Source organism: Mercenaria mercenaria, unplaced genomic scaffold, assembly GCF_021730395.1.
Source record: "Mercenaria mercenaria strain notata unplaced genomic scaffold, MADL_Memer_1 contig_113, whole genome shotgun sequence".
NCBI lineage: Eukaryota > Metazoa > Mollusca > Bivalvia > Venerida > Veneridae > Mercenaria > Mercenaria mercenaria.
In genome coordinates, this window is record NW_026459106.1 from 41,978 (window position 1) to 64,409 (window position 22,432).

General features: G+C 35.7%; 1 protein-coding gene across 1 annotated transcript; it reads right to left on the reverse strand.

Moving 5' to 3' along the window:
• Positions 1-9,942: 9,942 nt before the first annotated feature.
• Positions 9,943-21,766, reverse strand: LOC128551476 (polyubiquitin-like). Its single transcript, XM_053532348.1, has 4 exons — positions 20,954-21,766; positions 12,832-12,907; positions 11,317-11,442; positions 9,943-10,400 (listed from the first exon to the last, which is right to left on the reverse strand). The coding sequence occupies exons 1-4, from the start codon at positions 21,764-21,766 to the stop codon at positions 9,943-9,945; spliced, it is 1,473 nt and encodes a 490-aa protein (XP_053388323.1).
• Between the last annotated feature and the right edge of the window lie 666 nt (positions 21,767-22,432).

Here is a 22,432-nt window from a genome sequence, read left to right on the forward strand (position 1 = left end):
GTAGAGGACTACTAGATAATGCTACATACCAAATATAAAAGCCCTAGACCATGTGGTTTTGTACAAGAAGAGTTTTAAAGGGTTTCCTTTCGGTTGCCATGGCAACCAGAGCTCTGCATGGAATTCAGTTCTTTGAACAATTTTAGTAGAGCTTCACCCAAGGAACATTCTTGTGAAGTTTGGATAAAATTGGCCCAGCGGTGTATGAGGAGATGTCGTTTAAAGTAAAAGTTTACGGACGTTTTTACTTATTCCTGTTTTCTTTGAATGTAACAAGACTCCATTAATCATTTCTTATTTTGCTAAAATCACACTTACTCCTAGCTGGACAAGGAAACAATTCATACGACAACAATGTCTCTTTAATGTAAAAGTTATTGATCCTTATCCATATTTTAATTTTACTTGAATGTACGTTAACCCTGTTGCATTACCCCATATAATGTGTTATTTCTTTTTTTTTTAAGAGTAAGATTTAGGTATCTTTCACGAGAGAGCACAATATGCAACATTTTCACGAATTGGCATAGTCACGAGTGAAAATGTAAGACATGGTGTTCCTGAGTGAAAGATATTTTGATCATATTTGTGGGACAGGCAAACTTTCTAACTTTCTTTTTCTTTGCTTTGACTAAATTTACCTATTTTATACGGGATCGATCCCTCTACGGTAAAATGCGATATACCAAATGCGATATATACTATCGAATTAAAAGATGTGTACTTCCGGCACGTGCACAGAGCGTCTGACTTAGGATTTTTTGGAAGAATACGCTTTTCCTTGTGTCTAATAAGCGTTTTAACTCCAAAATCTACCTTTAAATTGATAAGGAATCGATCCTGCGCGAAGCGATGAAAATCTGGATCGATCCCTTTACGGTAACATGCGATATACCGAATGAGATATTTACTATCGACTTGAAAAATGTGTACTTCGGTCTGTGCCATCATTAGACAGTTATTTTCAAATGTTATGGGACGAGTTGAAGTCGGATCGATTCCTGATTGAGACAGTGCCTTATTTCATATTAGTTTCATACTTTCAAAAAATACTTTTGATATTTTTCACTGTTAAAAAAAGTAATCAAATATATGTGTCCGTCTGTATACTTACGCATGCCTGTATTCCTGTCGATCATGTAAATATTTGTTCTGCATGATGTGATTTCTTCTATAATGTCATTGATAAAAATAAGGAAGGGATGAGTTCCGAGAATCGAACCCTTTTACAAAAGTCTAGTAAGATTTGACTCCAGGAAGTACAACACGTTGACGTCTATGTGAGAGATAATCTTGAAACAAGTAATAAATAGATCCTGTAATTCCTGCATGTTTTGGTTTAAGAGGTCAAAAGCCTTACTGATATCGCAAAAGACTACTCGTACATCTAGACTATTATCAAGAGCTTTGCAGAGAATATTGTATATGAAATAAAAATATGGAAAACCGCAGATCGTTCAACACGACATAAACGAAATTGTGGCAGGTTCAGTTTGATTGAGCCTGTCCATGGACGGTAGTGGAAATGCAAGCTACCGTTCACGCCCTCTAGCCACGGGTTGAGCAGGACTCAACATTTACAAATGTTATAAGTACCAGAAAACAAGTTGACTGTGGAGTAACCAGGAATGAACATTGATTGTACATGAATTAGAAAACGAGAGTCATAAATATGTTTAAAGATGTACTTGAAAATGAGGCGTTCAAAAACCTTTTCAATAGTATCTAAGAGAGAGAATGAACGACAGTTATTAGGAAAAGTTGCATCATCTTTTTTTTATTTTTGAAGATTGCGCTAAGATTATCTTCCTTCCACATGACTGGTACAGTCGAAAGTTGAAGTGAAGCACTGAAAATGTCCCAAAGAGAAAAAGATAGTTCGTGAGAAGCCAATGAAGTTTTCTGTTGCTTATACAATCAGGACCTTGGGCCTTATGAACCTTTATGAGACTTCAAAACGTCTTCTTTTTCTTTTGGAGAAAGATGTTTTTCACTTACACAGTGATTGAATTTGTAGGACCGAGATCAGGTATTTCTATATTTTCGTAATCAATGTATGTCTGCTCTTGAAAATAATCATTTAAATTTCAGAGATGAAAGATTTTAAGGTATTTCACAAGTCTTTGGAAGAGAAAGAGCCATTTTAACTTTGGCTGAAAGTTTGGTGAATAACTGTGATTTAGCTTCAGGAATTAGATAAACAGTTTCATTTCGGACTTGTCGAAATTTTGCCAATGATGGGATGAGTTTGTTCTTTTAGCTTTTCATCAAAGGGGTGTCTGAGAGTCTAATTGTGACATTTTTGGTAGGAATGTTATGCTTTTGCAATAGATGGGATTTAGTTAATAAATTATGCTGGAGGCACATGTATTGGTATCAGGATTTTACAGCTATTCCGCTCGAAGACTACCACAATCGCCTGGATCATATTCCCATACTAGTCTTTAGAAGCATTTTTGATTTTGTTCGAAAATTAGAATGTGGTAACGTTGGTCCTGTTAAAGAAATTGTTCGCCAAGATCAGAAGGAAGAATGTTATTTCTGGTTGACCCGAAAATAAGATCTAATACGGATGGAGAGTGCTCTGTGAAACGTGTTGGCTCGTCGATCAGCTGTTCGAGGATAAAATGTTGTGTAATGGAGAGAATGTTCCGATATGGAGTTTGACATAAGGCATTGTAGTTGAAATCTCCAGTGATTATGATATCAGAGATTTTTGTGTCGACTGCTATACCAATAGAAACCTCAGTTAGTTTGTATATGGTGTCTGAACCGGGAGGTCGATAGAATACACCAAAAGGTCTTTATTGTTACAAAAACTATTTCCACCTATAGACATTCAAGACGACTGAACTCAAGGTCTGGTCTGTGTAAGTAATGTTTACAATGTATTTTCTTTAACATATTAAATAACTTTCCCATGACAATCACCCTCATGATCTTTTCGTTAGGGTTTATGATATGAGTGCAGCAAAATGTCTTCAGATGCAATTGAGCGATTCAACTATTTCATCGAGAAGGCCATGTTAAATTCAGAAAGTTCGGAAAATAAAGTTTATGTTGTAAGCTCTGGACATTGAAGTGAATGAAAGAAAAGATGGTTTGATATCGATTTTACATGAGGTAATGTGTTTGTCTGAGAAAACGAAGATTAATAGTTGATTCTGGACTTGGATTCTTGTGAACATCTCAAGCAGTAAGTAGGGGGCATTCAGAAGACGCTTAATAAATAAATGGTTATTAAGAAGTCGATGCAAATTCAGCTGAACGGTTTTTCGAGGATATTTGATAGTGTTAGATATGAGACCATTTGCTAGCAAAGAGTTATGCAATGATAAGACATATTCAGAACACTTATGTATACTTAAAAACAGGAGGAAGTGAGTAAAAATTGGTATGAACCCGTAGTATTGATACGAGTACTTGACGGCTTGTTTTGACGTTGATTTTAAAATCATGTAATTGATAGTGTTGAAAGTATAAATTCAAGAAAGGCCTTTGTACAAAGAAGAAAAAGAATATAGAAAGAAAGTGGCATTTTATATGAATGGAGTGTGGAACGATGAGGGACAAACTGCGATATTAAAAACGGACCATTCGCCACTTCAGATTAAGGGTTTGGACAAAATTTATTCGCACACTAAATATCATAGTGGAAATATTATTTGTAAAACAGGTGTAATTCTGAAGGTACAACGCACAGTTTGAGAAGAATTCTATAGACCGTTAATAATTCAAAAAATTGTGAGTAACATGTATCATTTACAAGTAAAATTACGCAAAAAGCATAATAAGGATCAGATTTACATCTGAAATACCAAGTTAGTTAGGAGAAAGTTCCACACGCAATATGACTCTAGGTACTTTAACAAAAGTACCTGCTTGACAAATTACTAAGCAGTGTTTTTAAATATACATGTATATAAAAGCAGTGCTCAAGATAAAATAAGTATGCAGTTTTGAGTTACATGGTTTAAAGCAACGCTTCATAATTGCGCTGATATCTCGTATCGAAAAAATATGAAATACTACAACATAGTCAAGGTATCTGTATCAAAAATGATTCGGGAATCTGTCGATTAATTGCTACATACCATAAAGATACCCGAGTATTAATTATTATCCGTGTACGCATAGTGCATTTTGAAGAACACGCCAAATTTATAAATACGTCAGAGTGAAGTACTATTTTGAGAAATGAAAAAAAACAAATTAAACAGAAAATAATATAAGGATTTTGAAAAATTAAACAGAAGACATTTACACTGACAGCTCCGCTAATTACGCCTACATACAATTCAGTATGTTATGGAGCTTGGTAATGTGCGATATTTACTCGACAATTACGATTTTACAAGGGAGTTTCTTGTTATGAAAAATATATGGATCAGCCTTTAGTTGCAGTCATTCACTGTTGTTGTTGTTTTTTGTTTTTTTTGTTTTTTTGTTGTTGTTTTTTTTGCATATGGTATACCTAAAAAAAGCACATCTTGAGTTCGTTTCTTTAATCGAACAAGGGAGGGTCTCACGCACCTATCCCTCATCCTTCCACCTAAACTTTACCCCTGCGCCTTAAAAATATTCTGGGAAAGGGCCTACAGGACTACAACCTACTAATTAAACTTATTTAACACGCTAAAATCCCTATTCACATAAGGTAATATTCTCATCGATTATACGTAATTTTTTTGCAGAAACCTTAACGAACCTAACATAAGACGATATTGTTTACAGTTTGAATTTACCCCAAGGAGAATACAGAAAATAGTCACACAGGCGTCCAACATTCTTCTTGTTAACGTCCTGTTTAGTCGGATAAATAGCAAAGTTACTTAATATAGCCATATTTGAAATAACTGGAAAACTAACTGTTTTATTGTTAAAGGTATTTTTTATTTTCTTACACTGTCACATAGAATGCATGAGAGAAATATCCAATATAAGTAACAGGAAATAAAGGTTATTGTTGTCCGCACGAGATAAGAGGTCGTGCGCTCGAGATATGATATCGCGCGCGAGAGAAAATATTTCGTGCGCTCGAGATATGATGTCATGCGCACGAGATAATTTAATCTTAAAAAATAAATGCATGTCCTAAACATATCACCGTAGTTTTCCCCTTCTGTTTTCTGCACATGTTCATGTATATACGTTCATGTAAAGCAAAATTATTAAATACCAATGATTTGACGTTTTGGTACAAACATTTTTTTGCACACAAGAAGTTATATTTGAATGATTTATTTTTCATTTTTTAAAAAAGAATGGAATTTGATCAACTACAGTTATGTATTTTTCACTGATTTTAAATGGGCTTCAGCGCTTATAGTGCGATCGATTCGTAACAAGAAATGCCAAAATACTTCAGAAAATGGGAAAAGCACCAAATTTGGCACAGGTTTTTATCAAAGCAAAAGACACATTTCTTTCATGGGACCCAATTGATATCTTTCATAGTGGCCGATACAGGGCCATTTTGAAAATGGCCGCCTGAACCTGATATTAACTGTTAGTTATTCTAATGAAAGCTCATTGTATTTACATTCATTCCCAAAATGCAATGGAATATAAATGTAAATGATACGATTAATCTTATTTTTTATATAAAAAGGAATAACAATTCAAATGCAGTTAATTTCTTTCTGATGCACGATTTTCCGCGGACATGGTGCCCAAAAGATATCGTACGCAGAATGTAGACTGATGGATCCTTTGCAAGGCCCTCGCATACCTGCCGCAAGGTTGCCGCTCGCTGACCGTGCAGTACCCTTGAAATCGAACGGATATTCATCAATTATTGCGCGACAACCCTACAGCGGACGTACCATTGCCATGTAGCGGCCGTGATATGAGCAAAACATTTTTCAGTTGGTCGTACGATTTCCGTGAGAAGCTTGCAGAGACTTCACGGGAACCGCACTGAAATTACACGATTTCCGTATAATCGCCGCGTAGCGTCCGTACGGATTTCTCCTGGCCTTCCCCCGATAGCCTGTACAAAAATGTCACGATGTTGTATATAATATATAATGTGAACAGATACGCCGTAGCCCGTAGCCACCTATGATGCCTCAAAAACGGTAAGGAAAATCATAAACTAATTTATGGCACGGCGCCCGAGTCAAATGTGAATTAGGCAAAAGGGATAGAATACCTGACACCATATGTGCCCGACTTGATAAGCAACCTTTTAAAGTATATTCAAGAGTTGTAGCAGACGATGGAGTGGAGTAATGCACGCTGTAGACCTACTCTACGTGAACAGATACTTGGGAGCCTCACTGACATGTTCTTTGTTAAGAAGAGCATTGAAAGACTCTATCGTTAGCATTTGATCTAAAAAGGGTTCAATTTTAAGGGGGGAAAAGAAGTAAGAATGATGTTGTCAAAGTTTCCCAAGCATTTTTTTTTGCCTCACACAACCTGTGAAGGCTAAACATAACTCAAAGCTTGCAAGGAAAACAAAAAAAATATGACTTTAAATCACAGAACGACAGATCAAAACAGAAACATAAGGAAATTGCATTTTATCCGTACGTGCCACAAACGTCAAGTGGTGTTATCCTTGGGAACAAATGCATGTTGCAATTATACATCCAGACAACATTCTGTCACTTGATGTACATCACATTAGAAGCTTGAAGTTTGTTTGTCTATAGGTTCATGTACAGTACTGAGCTTAATCCGAATTTGTGAAATAAAAGAGTCAGCATCTCTATTCAGACGTCAGAAAACAACAATGTTGAGTCATATTTTGAAAATTAAAGTTCTCCTTGATATGGATCGATGTATTCTCAGTTCATCGTACCTATTCATCAATACCTTAGGACTCTGAAAAGTTATATTCCATATGTCCTTACTTATCATATTTTTTAATTTCTGCAAAATTGTCCAAATATAGATATTACTGCACATTACTGCACATTTCTTCGTATTTTGAGCACCCTCGCCTCGTAGAACTGACAGATTCTGTTTCTAACTTAGTGACTGTACACACATGATATGCTAATGACATGAACTATGAAGTTTGATCCCTTGCCGTGTGATACCAAAGACGTATAAAAGGTTGCTTATCAAGTCGGGCACATATGGTGTCAGGTATTCTATCCCTTTTGCCTAATTCACATTTGACTCGGGCGCCGTGCCACTTAGTGTGTAATTTCAGTGCGGTTCCCGTGAAGTCTCTGCAAGCTTCTCACGGAAATCGTACGACCAACTGAAAAATGTTTTGCTCATATCACGGCCGCTACATGGCAATGGTAGTACGGATAGCTCAGTGGTTTGCACACTGGCCTTCCAATCCTGAGGTCGGTGGTTCGATCCCCGGCAGCTACTCGGGAATTTTCAGAAACGCTTTTCAGTGTTTCCCACCTAACTAGAGGTGTACTGGTCAGAAATCCAGGCAATCCTTGCGTGTATCAGTGCTATACACTGGGCACGTTAAAGAACCAGGTTGTCTATTCGCAAAGAGCTAGGCTAAGTTAGCCGGACAAGCCTGTATCTGATTTCTGATCTCTCTGTCGTGGGGGCTTTGTCTCACTCTGTCCCTCTGGTCAGATCGCTCTGTGTCTGTACTAGTAGAGGATGAATTATGCGCCCTGTGTGGCTGCATTTGAACTATGTAAAGCGCCTTTGAACGTGAAATTGATCATGAAAAGGGCGCTATATAAATCTGGTATAATAATAATAATAATATTAGCGTCTAGCATTTAGAGGATAGAGCTAGGACTGGTCAGCCCGATGTCAGCATAATGTGAGCATGTTGTTCCGATGAGGTAGTACCATTTAGCTGGGCATTGTGCCCACAGCTACAAGCAGACAAAAATTGTTGACCAGAGCACACACACACGCACGCACGCGCGCGCGCAATGTGCTTTAACTTGACAAAACATACTATAGCAGGAACATACAAATGTAAATCTGATTTGCCTGGTTAAACGGCAATGACTTTCTTCTAAAAGAAACATTGTCTGACAGGGAAATGTCCATCTGTCCGAAATTGCAGTCACACGCTCTACCGAACATTATTTAATATTTTATTTTAGCTAAGTTTTATCAATTCTGCAAGTAACAAACAAAATTCTGAGTCGCGAAAGCTAATGGCAAAGTATGTGTGTGTGTGTGTGTGTGTGTGTGTGTGTGTGTGTGTGTATGTGTGTGTGTGTGTGTGTGTGTGTGTGCGCGCGCGCGCGTGTGTGTGTGTGTGTTCGGGTTTATCGTCTTTGTCAACATTTTTCAGTCATATAAACGACGGTGTCTACTTGTAGCAGTGAGCACAATGCCCAACTTTATAGTGCTGCCTCACTGGAATATCACGCCGTAGACACGTGGCATGATACCCCACCCAGTCACATTATACTGACACCGGGCTGACCAGTCCTAGCACTATCCCCTTGATGCTGAGCGCCAAGCGAGGAAGCTGCTTGTGCCATTTTTTACGTCTTTGTTATGACGCGGCCGGGGATCGAACCCACGACCTCCCACTCTCGAAGCGGACGCTCTACCACTAGGCTACCGAGGCGGTTAAAATGGCAAAGTAAAACACATGTCATTTTTTCTCTAATATACTATATTTTACATGGTTTTCAATTGTTGTAAAGATCTTCCTAGGACTGTTACCACCTTTATAGGTCAGCTACCATTGTTTACGTAATTCTGGCACATATAAATGCATACTAATTTTTTTTTTTCATAATAGCTAATTTGTATCGAAGGGAGACACTTTCTTTCATTATTGTTGGATGTATAGTATTTCAATAACAGAAAATGTTTGAATTTATTTAAACAGGTGATTATCAGTAATTAAAGTAATGACTCTGTTAATCAAAGTATTATAGGTAATATTATGTATTTCTTAAAATTATATAATGAAGGCGGCCATCTTGGATTTTTCGGCCATACTGGAATTTTTGGAGTGGGTCACATGCAAATTTTTTTTCGGTTTTGCCCTAAAGTAGTTATGTTCCAAGTTTTGTGCTTCTCCCATTTTCTGAAGTATTTTTACACGATTTTACTGGACTATTAATTGTTGTATGACGCATGTACAGACGATAAAATAGTATGATCAAAAGATGAAATTTAATGATTTCATCATTTTGAAATAATTTTAAACAAATTAAATTTTCTTTTTATTTATTTTGAAGGATAATTACCATTGTTTTCATCACCGAATACAATCTCGGTTACATCAGCAAATGAATGCCACACGTCATAGTTAAATATAGATATACGTAAAACCTAACTATCACACGCCAAATTTCTTTCAATTTTATACATTATAGATAATTACTGTACATCTTGTTTCATGTAGTGATATGAATAATTAGATCATATTTCGAAGTTTCATATTTATCTGTAGGTAAATGACGCTAAGTAGGGAAAACTGAAAGTCTCCCATTGCAAGTGCATATCACTTCGCAACAGTGAAAGAAAAGTAAAAAAAGATATCCCTATCTATTTTCCCGTTCAAACCCTTTCATATCATTCCCTAGAGATGAGTACAATTCATTAAAGACCCGTTTTCGATCTATCTTTGAGTCATTGACTATAGCGTTACCTTTCAATTATGTTCAAGGGTTTGTCCAGGAATCTCATTTCTCCTCTGTCTTTTCCTTCAAGCTATAGTTATATTGTCAGAAATCTCTACACAAAGTCTGTATTTGTCCCCTATCTGAAACTTTTTTTTTTGGATGCTTTGTATACTGTGTATTTGATTGTAGATCCAGGATTAATGTTATAATCTGAAACAGTTAAATCATCTTTTAGCACTTTTCCCGTAAACTGGTGTTTGCAGATAATAGCAAACTGTGAAGGCAAACTTATACTTGCTTCTATTTTTGATTTTAATTTTGCAATAGTGTCGGATGGCGTTACATGTATACAGATCGAATTTTCTCCGAATCCCTTCGCAAAGATCTGGATTCCTTCCGGCTGAACAGTATACTAGTAAGTTATAGAAGAGCCCTTTTTAATGTTTGAGTCGGAAACTGTCATATCTTCTATCAATTCTGCTCCGGTAGATTCAAGTCTGCATATGATTTGTTCAGCCTTGTGACCGGATTTCTCTCGAATATCTGCTTTCAAGCTGGATATAGTGTCAGAAACCTGTACGCGAAGTTGGTACTTTTGATCTGTCTGAAATTTTATAAAAACCTGAAATTCAAGTAGGAGGAATTTATATTGTACTGTAGATCCGGATTTAATATCATACTCTGAAATGTTCAAATCATCTCTCAGCACTTTTCCAGTCAGCTCTTGTGTGCAAATAAGCCGATGTTCAGGCATCCATGGCTTTAATTCTTTTATCTTTGTTTTTAATTCGGCAACTGTGTCAGAGGGTTTTATTCTTATACTGTCTTTTTTCACTGTCAACCTTTTACAAAAATTTGGTACTCTATCGGCTGAAGAGTACACATTATAGAAGAACCATTTTCAATGCCTGAGTGGGACACAGTACTGTTATTTCCAGTTGTCTTCCTGTCGATTCAAGTGTGCATATCAGTCTGTCTGCCCGGTAACCAGATTTCTCTTCTATCTTTGTTTTCAATATAGTCACAGAGTCAGAAGTCTCTACCAGAACTTCGTACCTTTCACCAGTCTGTATATTAACATAAATAGTATATTCGATGGGGCGAAGTCTGTAAACAATTGAAGATCCTTGTTTTATAGAATACTCGGACACAGTGAGATTGTCTTGCAAAACTTTTCCAGTGAGCTCTTTTGTGCAAATAAGCCGATTCGCGGGGCAACCTGCATTTTTCTCGCAGCAATAGTGTCAGATGGCATTACATGCATACAGCTCAAATTTCCTCTCAATCCCTTCGCAAAAATCTGGATTCCTTCTGGCTGAACAGTACAAGTTACAGTAGAGCTATTTCAAATGTTTGAATCGGAAACTGTCATATCATCTATCAGTTCTGCTCCGGTGGATTAAAGCCTGCAAATAATTCGTTCAGCCTGGTGACCGCATTTCTCTCCAATTTTTGCTTTCAAGCTGGTTATAGTGCCAAAACCCTGTACGCGAAGTTGGTACTTTTGTTCTGTCTGAAATTTTATAAAAACCTGAAATTCATGTAGGAGGAATTTATATAGTACTGTAAATCCGGATTTAATATCATACTCTGAAATGTTCAGATCATCTCTCAGCACTTTTCCTGTCAGCTCTTGTGTGCAAATAAGTCGATGTCCAGGTATCCCTGGATTTACTTCTTTTATCTTTGCTTTTAATTCGGCAACGGTGTCAGAGGGTTTTATTCTTGTCTTTTTTCTCTGTCGAGCCTTTTACAAAAATTTGGTACTCTACCGGCTGAAGAGTACACATTATAGAGGAACCATTTTCAATGCCTGAGTGTGACACAGTGCTGTCTTGTGGTGCTACAGACACCGAGTATTGCTTTCCGTTTTCAGACTTAGCCAAAACTCCGTATTTATTCGGACTTTGTTCTGAAAACAAATGTTGAAGAGCTTAAAGGTTATCAGTCAATACAAACATCTACAGACTTTAAATGTGTACATAACTTTTAACGTGTCAACTTTTACGGAACAAGTGATACTTTTGTGGTGGTGTCCGGTTGACAATTTAAAAGAAAAAAAATGGACTTAACAGCCTATTCTAAATAAAAAGGTATTAATTGTTAAACTATCTTCAAAATGACTAGCTCTTAATTACTGGCTATATGCTGCTATTTATCTCAAAATTCATTTCTTTCAATAGATATTTATATGTACGCGATATTGCATTTTATTTGTTGACTACCAAGTATTTGTATGAGGACGTACTAGTATGTAAAAATGTATAAAATAAACTATGTATGACTATTCAGATAAGTTTATATGTCGGACAGCCTCAGTATGGATTTTAGAACGAATTTAAAAAGACATGGGTAAAGGTCTGTTAAAACCCTGCTGTAGTGAACATGTACTTTCCTATGGTTTGGGGTAGACTAGCTGCTAGGCTATAATCTTATTATATGTAATCAAGCGATCTCGTAACGGCCTTGTTATTTGTCCAAGGTTTATCGTACTGGCCAAAGGCCGTAGGCAGAGGACCAATACAAGTGCCCGAAGACAAATAACTAGGCCAATATGAAATCGCTTGATTAAAATAATGTTATTATTCAACTTTTGGCGGTAACACCATAAGAACTCTTTGAGTTACCTTTCGGCAGTTATGCAAGTTGTAGATCAAAATGTTTGTTTTCAGATAGATCAAATAAATCATCCTATGAAGCCGAAAGTACCGTTATAATCTACACAGACGTACATTGACATCGTAGGTCCGTTCAGCCTTACTTGGGTTTTACATGAACATATTTGATAATATTTTTGTCACAAAAATAATGTGAAAACTATTGTAATGTATAAATTTTATGTGAAATAAAATGATATATTATTCATTTAATATTTGTTTATAAAATTATGAATGTAGCCAATCTATGTCCAATATCATAATATTACAATCAGTTCTCTGAAAAAATCTCTAAAATAGACTGGCATCTGGCGCTATTACATTTGCATAGAATAAAAGAAAAAATAGAAAAGTTTAAATTTTGTGACAGGATCTTTATCATCACTCTTGTTGCTAGTCTACTCTTGGGGTATCGTCAGTCCTAAGTTTGACGTCAAAAATATTGATACGGCACACTATTTGTTTTGCATAAATTACGATTATATGTAAAGGTCAGTCCATTAATATTCCCTACTGCATGGGATTCTGTAATAGATAGGCTGACGTTTACAGGCCATACTTTTCGGCAGCGATCAGGTCTGGCAATTATCCTTGCATACGAATTGAAATAATATGTATCCAATTTAGTATACAAAATACCTCACCTTGGGACTGAACCATCTGTTTAAGAAGCTCAGTTTGTGTTTGTAAATCTTGTAAGCTGTTGCGTTTACGTTCTATCTGAAACAAAATTAATTGTCCATTTTACTCATTAGTTTTCAAGCCAAATAACAGTATAGTGATTAGCTTTTGAAAATGTTTAACTGAAAATTCATGAAGATAAATGCAGGCTTTTATCTAGGTAATGCTTTTGTAGAAAAGCACATGTCTCCCCCAAAGCATAGAAGTAATAGGCAGGAAGTCAAGTCACAGAAACACTGATGGTTAGGTTAATGACATAAATGCAATAGGGATCATCTACTGGGTATGTCAAATCACCCCATGAAGTTACAGCGCTCTGGGTCAAGTAGTTCTTAAGTTATGGATCGGAAACCGTTTTCCATGTTCTGGCCCCTGTGACCTTGACCTCTGACGGAGTGCCCCAAAAACAAAAGGGATCATCTACTCTGTATGTCCAATCACCCTATGAAGTTTAAACATTCTTGGTTTAGTAGTCCTTGATAGGAAACTATTTTGCATGTTCAGGCACCTGTGACCTTGACCTTTGATCAAATGATCCCAGAAATCATTAGGAATCGTCTAATCTGCATGTCCAATCATTTACGAAGTTGAAAAGGTTCTTGTTGATCGGTAACAGTTTGTTCTGCCACCTGTGACCTTGACTTTTTTTATCAAGTGACCCAAAAATCAATAAGGGTCATTTAATCATCTGTGAAATTTCAACATTATGGGTCATATGGTTCTCAAGTCATTGATTGGAAACGATTTTCCATGTTCTGGACTCTGTGACCTTGACCTTTGAACATATGGCTCCCAGATCGTTAGGGGTCATCTATTCTGCATGTTCAATCATTCCATGATGCTTCCTTATTCTGAGTCAAGTGGTTCTCAAGCTATTGATCGGAAATGACAATCCATTAACAAAAACAATAGGGGTCATTTCCTCAGTAAGCTCTATCTATCACCGTATGAAGTTTGACGGTTCTATAATGGGTCTCTAGTTATTGCAAGGAAATGGTTTTTCAAGTTCTGGCACATGTGACATTGACCTTTGATCAAATGACCCCAAACTCACTAGGAATCATCTATTCGGCGTGTCCTGTCATACTATTTCAGCATTCTGGGTCAAGTGATTCTAGAGTTATTGATCGGGAACGGTTTTCCCTTTTCTGGTCCCTGTGACCTTGACCTTCGATCAAGTAATCCCAGCATCAATATGGATCATATACTCTGCATTTCTAATCATCCTGTGAAGTTTCGGGATTCTTGGTCAAGCGGTTGTCAAGTTATTGATCTGATATAATAATAATTCGTATAACGTTGTATACTTATTTATTTGACCCTATGAAAATCTATAACAAGTAGCTTTGGAAGAATGGAGCATACCTTAACCTAACCTAACAAAATAACAGTAGACTCGGTTTGATTGAGCATGATCATGGGATATGAAATGTGGAACAGCTATTAGCACCGGCTTAAGCGAAAATCAGCTATATTCAAACACTGAATGAACTCTATGGTATCTAAGATACGTTTTGCTCAAAGTTGTTTAATTGTCGCTATACAATCACAAACCTAGAACTCAAAGTATTATGAGTATTAGATGTTTATAATTTTAGTTCTGTTTGTTTTAGTTTGTATTTCTTAGATAATATACAGTGCTTTGCTGAAAACTTTTATTTCAATTGCAGTTTGTCACTATATACAGCAGTCAGAAAAAATATCAGAACCAAACCTGATCTACTTTAATTGATATTTGAAATTACCGCCGCCTACCCCATTGTGCATCTTACATCATTTTTAGGTAAATGCCAGCCAAAACTATGAGTAATTTGTTTCCGCAACAAGTAGAATCTGTTTGGTTAAATGGTACATTATAAGCCATATGTTAAATAATTTAGCATAAATTTTTGGCAAACAGTTTGCTAGGAAGAAACATTTTTAAACATAGCGGATATCTCAAAAGGAAAACGCTCGTTCATTTTACTTTTACTGATACATGTAGTTGCAATGTACGTGAAAGACTGTAGACGGGAGGTGAGAAAAGCAACGTATGCTTTTTCACACCTCAAACATTTGTTTAAATGTTTCAGGCAGAAATCAAAACAAAACACTGGTTAAATGTACACATGGATGATTTCTGTTACAATATTTGCAAAATTCATGAATTCATGAGAGGTACAATAAAAATAAAACTGGTTAAATAGAAAAATGTCAGCTTCTGTCGGGGATCGAACTCCGCACCCGTTGCATGTGAAGCTTACGCACAGAGGAATTGTGACGTCGTAAAAGATAAAATTATATACAAATTAGTTAAATTACGGCAACGTGACGAGATTCGTTTTGCATTGAAATGTATGTATTAACCGGTTTTTCTACAAAAGGAATATATCTAGCGATGATTTTGTTTTTCAAACACTGTTTTACATTCAACATTAAAAAAAAAATTACTGAGAAGCAGTATTGTTCTGGGAATCATCAGTAGGAAATAACAACAAAAAATGGTAAGGAAGCAGAAAATATTCACAAGTCAAATGGTATATATTTTTACTATATCAACCAAATAATTAACTCGCCATTTGCTAGTTTTCAAATGATTTAAAAATTACTGAAAGTATAATTCTTAAATTAAGGGGACAGAGCGATCTGTTAATATTAACATGTCAAAATTTCAATAGTATTAAATTACTCAGAAAATTCATATAGTTTTATTCATTTTATTACCAAAGCCCGTTTTTTAAAATGTCACAAAAATACACATGAAAAGTGCGTTTTAGAAAATGAATATATACAATTTATAGAAATAAGGAAGTGTAGATTTTGAATTTTTATGTACCAGATATATTATCCGACAACGTGTTTGGTCATCCATAACATGATTATATATACATAACTTTACCGTAAACATTTAAAGTGTACATTTGTGTAATAAGAAATAGCTTTCCTCATCAAGATTCAAGATTAATTTATTAAGGCATAAACATTATACAATGTCCGTCGCCACAAACTAAAATGGCGGTTACAATTTGTACATGAGAAAAGCACAATAAAGAAAATATAATAAGTAATCTGTACAAATATAACAGTGTTACATTATAACTAATTAATCCAAGAAACCACAATTTTCTACTGAAATTTGAACAATTTTAGAGTTTAGTTTTAGTATATAAGTAACAAATTATATATGGAAACTGAAAAATAGGTATTACAAATCAAACTGCCCAATTCGTATCTGAAAATGACCGCAATAAGTAACCTTTCACCCAACTATATTCCCAATAACATGAGTTACCATCATCCATTTTCTTACATTCCGCATAACATTTCAATATATAGCTACATATAAGAAGCAAAATACTGATCATTATTCAGAGCGAAAGACTAATAAAAAAATTTTCAGCAAATAATTGCTGTTTTCAAAAAAAGAAAATGCACAGAATTACGTACTTTCAAAATAAAAGCAATTAATTTTGCGCGGTAACTGACACGTAACGGCATGACGTCAATGACGTCATTTTAAGTCAACAATGTTTTGAAGCGTTTCATTATTATTGCATTATTAAAACCATTAAGCATCAGATCGGAGACAGGTTCATAATTTTTTTAAGAAGAATGGATAAACAAATACATTTAGTTTGTCGTAAATGTCGTCGTAAATCGTCACGTTAGCTTCCGGTTGGGCATGCGCACATTCAAATATTAAAGTAACCTACCTCCTTAATACCCCAGTCACACATACGGCGCGGATAGCTACGTCTAGCTACGGACAGAAACGTAGTAATCCGTATCGATCCGTACCTGAGCCGTACCTCAGAGTAGTCATTCGTATTAATCCGTACCAAAACGTGGTCAAAACGTATTCAAAACTTATTCCAAACTTGCAAGTTTCTCCAACTTTTGAACATGCACAAAAGTTTGAGCGAACCGTAGCCATTTGAGCGTGACTTTAGTCCAACTTGGCTGAAACTTATTCATCCGTAGTTAAACGTACTTAAACGTAGTTATCCGTGCTGTTACGTACCTGGCCATAGCCGAACGTAGTTATCCGAGGCTGCTCGTACTTTACCACAGACCCGTCCGTGCGCTGGGCAAGTTGCAAGGCGCAGTAAAACGTAATTCAACGTAGTATACCTATCCGTACTTATTCGCGTCCTGTATTGTTTTGTTTGTTTCCTGTTTCTCACCATTTTTCCCGTACTAAGACGTACTGCTCCGTAGTTATACACTCAAAAACTAATCCTATCCGCACCGTACCTCAACGCACGGACATATCCGTATGTGTGACTGTAGCTTAAAAGACACAGGGGTACCGCCACGAACGGTCAGTGGCAAGTACCACTACTGGCAAACTTAAACCGGTTAATTGCACGCTAACACCTCATTTTCTATTCCCAACTTGTTATTTTCTTGAAAGGGTTAAAAGAGTGTACATTAAAATAATTCAAAGCTGAAAATCGTACATGGAAATATGTACAACGGATCCTAAATACTATTCGAAAGTTACAGGATACAAAGGATGGAAAAATAGTTATATTTTACAGAGCTTGCATCTTTTCCAAGTTCTCACACTATAACATGATTCATATAGTGCATAGCTTAAAAAATGCCAGATATTTTGACTATTTAACTTGTTATTAATTGATTACACAAAACAGTGCACATGCATATGGAGTTATTGCGCGTTAATGTATGGGTTGTGTAATAAATATACATTTAACAAATATTTACATTAACTTTAACTAAGAATTGTAACAATGATATTGCATGTATTTATGAATACTTGCTCGAATTGTGTACAATACAATTGTAGTTATTTCTATTTTCATCGTTTGTATTTTATTTTCAACTACAACTTTAATAGCGCAAAAACATATACGTTTCGAAGGATCTCGTTTAGGAAATTGAACGGGTCGATTAACATTGACAGAGCTGTTAGATTTTGTCATCTTTTATAATGTTGTCGTAAAAAATACAGAAAGAAAGTTGTATAATTCTATACCTTCCTTACTTTGTAATTTTACTTATAACTCAAGAGAAAAGTTGCCCTAGCCAAATTGATTTCAAATCTGAATTTAGTTACCACAAACTGAAATGAATCCATATGTGACTAGTCATGGGTACATGTTAGCTATTACAACAGAACATTATTAGTACGGTTATCGGTCTTTTTTAACACCGATCCTAAAACATGTAAAGTAAAAGATGCACCAATAATTGGACACTATTACACATCAATGGGAAAACCGCTAATATGTACAACAGTAATTGTGCAAAAATACGTAAGGAAATTATGGAATATTTATTCTATTGCTAAGATGAATTACAGATTTTTAAATTTTGGGAAGCATTTCCTAACTTTTGTTTCCCTTGTTTGCTAATTAATGACATATAGGTGAATTTTAATATAGGCGTTAACGTATTCCTTTAAGCAAAGTCACCTGCGACTTATTTCTTTACCAAGATTCCGCCTCACCGCGTGTTCACATGGCAGCGTATTCCCTGCGCCGTATTCATGGGACACTCAATACCCAATTACTGTCAACAAAAGGGAAAAAAATTCAGAATAATCATCTGTCTTTCAGAAGGAAACTGTCTGGTGTTCCACTGAAGCATCTTTTTCTAAAAAATCTAGAGGGCCATTGACCCTAAAACGCTCACATGTGTACAAAAGATAAAAAGCAAGGGTAGATTTCTAGGAAATACAGAGCACCATAAACATAACCACAGAGCCACGTATTTGCAAAATAGGCCGCTGTAACGGGAAAATATTATAGACATGTTGCTTCAAAAACCAACAAGTACATTTTAATTTATGCAAAATATAGGAAAAAGGCTTCAAGTGTGTTTGTATAACGTAATGGTACAGTTAGGTTTCTTCTATGTTAGCCTATATAATACACACACACACACACACGCACGCACGCACGCACGCACACACACACACACACACACACATTTTTTAACCTAGGGCAATAATTCAAACAATTTGTTAGACAGTGCAACTCTGATATCACTCGCCAAATATTAAGGCTCTAGCTATTATAATTATTGATTCAGAGAAGAAGAGTTTCAAAGTTTCTTCTAAATAAGCATAAAGTAAGTACATGTCACACACAATACTAGTACTCTGGACAGGTATGGTAGAAAGTATCACATGCCAAATATCAAAGCTCTACAGAAAAAGATGTTCAAAGTCTGTTACTGAAAACCATTTTTTAACCAAAATGACCTATTTGTTCAATGAACCGCAACCATTTGAACAACTTTGAAAGAGGGCTACCAAAGACCAGATGTTGTTTAAAGAAATTATCTTGTTGTTTTTTTTTTGTTTTTTTTTTCTTGACAAATCAGAAAAAAATAAACAATATAAATTTTGTAGAATGTCACACAAGAACAATTTGTGTGAAGTTATTTTAAAATCAGGCTAAAAGTTTTATACATGAAGATTTTAAAAATTTCTACTTTAAACATATAGGGAAAAGTGACCACGCCCCCTGGCAGTCAAGTTTTTAGACGAATCGTAATAGTTTGAACAATATTGGCAGAAGAGCCGCAAGAACCATTTATGTAAAACTGCTCTACAAGAGGGCAATGGTTGCCTTATACCGCTCAGCTGAGTTTAGTTGCTCTGCTCACTTGGACAAAATTCTCTGCTAAAGCTTCAAAAACATATAACTAGATGAGTAGGTCATTGTCAAGATTATTCAAGATAACTACTGAAATCTGTTAGAAATATAAAGGTGGTCCAAACCTCTGTGCTGTAACTTCAAAAACAAGAAAGTAGGTCAGTAGGTCAAGATTAAGACTATTAAAGATCAGTACATTGTATTGAAATCTGTATCAATTAATTATGCTGTAACTTCAAGAGAGTGTCAGGGTCTAGATTATGAAAGATGGGTCTTGAAATCTTTATCAAAAGTTTTAAACGTGGTCCAAATTTCTACTCTGTACCTTCAAAAAACAACAAAGTATGTCAGTCAGTCCTGATTAAGAATTTAAGACTTTTCAAGATGAGCATTGAAATCTGTATCAAGCATTTTACTTGTGATCCAAGCTTCAGAAACAAATAAGTCTATGAAAAACAAGGTACCACCCGGGTGTGACCTATATTGACCCCAGGGTCATGATTTGATTAATCTTGGTAGAAAACCATTAGAGCATGCCACTTATCAAATATCTACGCTCTGGGCCTTAAGGTTTTTTGTTTTTAAGGTTATCCCTATATAAGCCAAAGTAAAAACTGTTGACCCCGGGGCACAGTCAATTTTGACCCAAAGTCTATATAAACTTTGTGATCTCAAGGGTAGGGCCACATTTGACACTAGGGGGACAAGATATTTAAAGTTTTTCCCTATACAAGTCCATATAGACCATGTGCACCCCAGGGCGGGGCCATATTTGACCCTAGGGTGATATTTTGAACAATCTTGGTTGATACTATATACCAAATATCTAAGCCCTAGGACCTGTGGTTTTGGAAAAGAAGATTTTTAAAGTTTTTCATTTCGGTTGCAATGGCAACTAGATTTCTGTATGGAATTCAGTTATTTTAAAAATTTAAAAGAAGACCATCAAATGAACATATGTGTGGAATTTCATCGAAATTGGCATAGTGGTTTAGGAGGAGATGTTGTTTAAAGGAAAGTGTTATGTGGACGGACGGACGACGGATGGACGCCGGACGGTGAGCGATCACAAAAACTCACCTCGAGTACTTTTTGCTCAGGTGAGCTAAAAATGGGTTGAGATTGTAAAACGAATACTACTTGATGATTGCATTAACATAAACAAAATAACGAGTTTTCATTGAACTATTTGCTGAGGTCCTAATAGTTTGCACACTGAAATTCGTGGTTTGAGACAGGGTCTGTAAATGTTTCCTCGAAAGTACTCGAATATCTCGGCTGTTTACTGTAATTCACTGAGAGTAATTGGAGTTTATCCAAGAATAGGTCACCTTAATATCCATTATGGTTAAGGACAGTTGTTGGAACAAACTTTAGGATTCTCAGTTGTAAAATGGCTGTCCTTTCTCAAGACAGGGGTCCAAGACTATCTTTGGACTATCTTAAGTTACATCTTGACCTCTGTCGTATGATACAGTACAGTGGATCCTGGGTTTATGTTGTAATCTGAAAGTGTAAAGTCATTTTTCAGCGTCTTTCCTCTAAGCTCTAGTGTGCAAACAAGCTTGTGTGCTGGTATACCAGTATTTTTTTCTATCTTTGTCTTTAACTCAGAAATAGTTTCAGAAAGCATTGTACTAAGTGTTATAGAGCTACCACTAATTTTATGTCTCACAAAAAGTTTGAACTCAACCGGCCGAAGAATGCATACTATGGAAGTTTCATTTTCAATTTTTGAGTCAAAGACTGTCAGGCCATCTCTCAATTCTTCCCCTGTAGATTCAAGTTTACAGATTAATCGTTTTGCCTGGTAAAAAGATTTCTCCCCTATCTTCGCCTTCAATGTAGCTATAACGTCGGAATCATTTACACGAATTTCGTATTTTTCTCCTGTCTGAAACTTAGCAAAAACCTGATATTCGATAGGGCTTAACCTATATATTATTGAAGAGCCGTTTTTAATGCCATAGTCAGAAATAGGAACATCATCTTGCAGTTCTTTTCCTGTATGTTCTTGTGTGCAAATAAGACGATGCGAAGGCAAACCAGCATTTTCCTGTTCTATTTGTTTCTTTAATGTTGAAATAGTGTCTTTCGAATTAATACTAATTGTAGTGTCGATTTTACCTCGTAAATCCTTTACAAATATTTGGTACAGTTCTGTTCGAATATTACAAATTATCGAAGATCCATTTTCTATTTTCGAGTCAACGATTGTCTGATCATCCTTTAGTTCTTCTCCTGTAGATTCAAGTGTACACACTAATCCATCTGCACAGAACCCCCATTTCATCTCTATCTTTGCTTTTAAACTAGTTATTTTTTCTGAAGGTTGTGTATAAAGTTCGTATTTTACCCCTGTCGGAAGTATAATATTGACTTGGCATTCTGCTACTCGACGTCTGTTAATTATTGAGTCGTTCGGGCATCGTTCTGAAAGTAAATGACATAAAACTGATGATTTTATAAAACGGGATTTGACAAAACAATCCCTGTTTTGGGGTTGTATACGCCATTTAGAGTGTCTTTATTTTGACCACATAACGGAGGACTTTTGCAAATTGTCAACTTTAATAAGTTCCTCTGTACAACGTAATATAAACATGGTTTAATTCATTTGCGAATACAGAATTCATTACTGATAATGAATGGATTAATCCATTATTCAGTCCAAATGAATTCCATACTTTGAAAAAATATTACACTTTATGTACATAATAAAACATGGATTAATCCATCCTTTCATTTGGACTGTTGATATATGTCATAATCATGGTAATATAAACCTGGTATGATATATAAAAAAACATGGATTAATCCATGCAATTTTTTTGCAGGTTTTCAAATCATCTACAAATCATTGCTGATATTGATAGTAGAAAGTGACGGACTAATGCATCCCTATCTGATGCAGGAAACGTAAGACATGGTTTAATCCATCCATAGTGTGTACATGTTT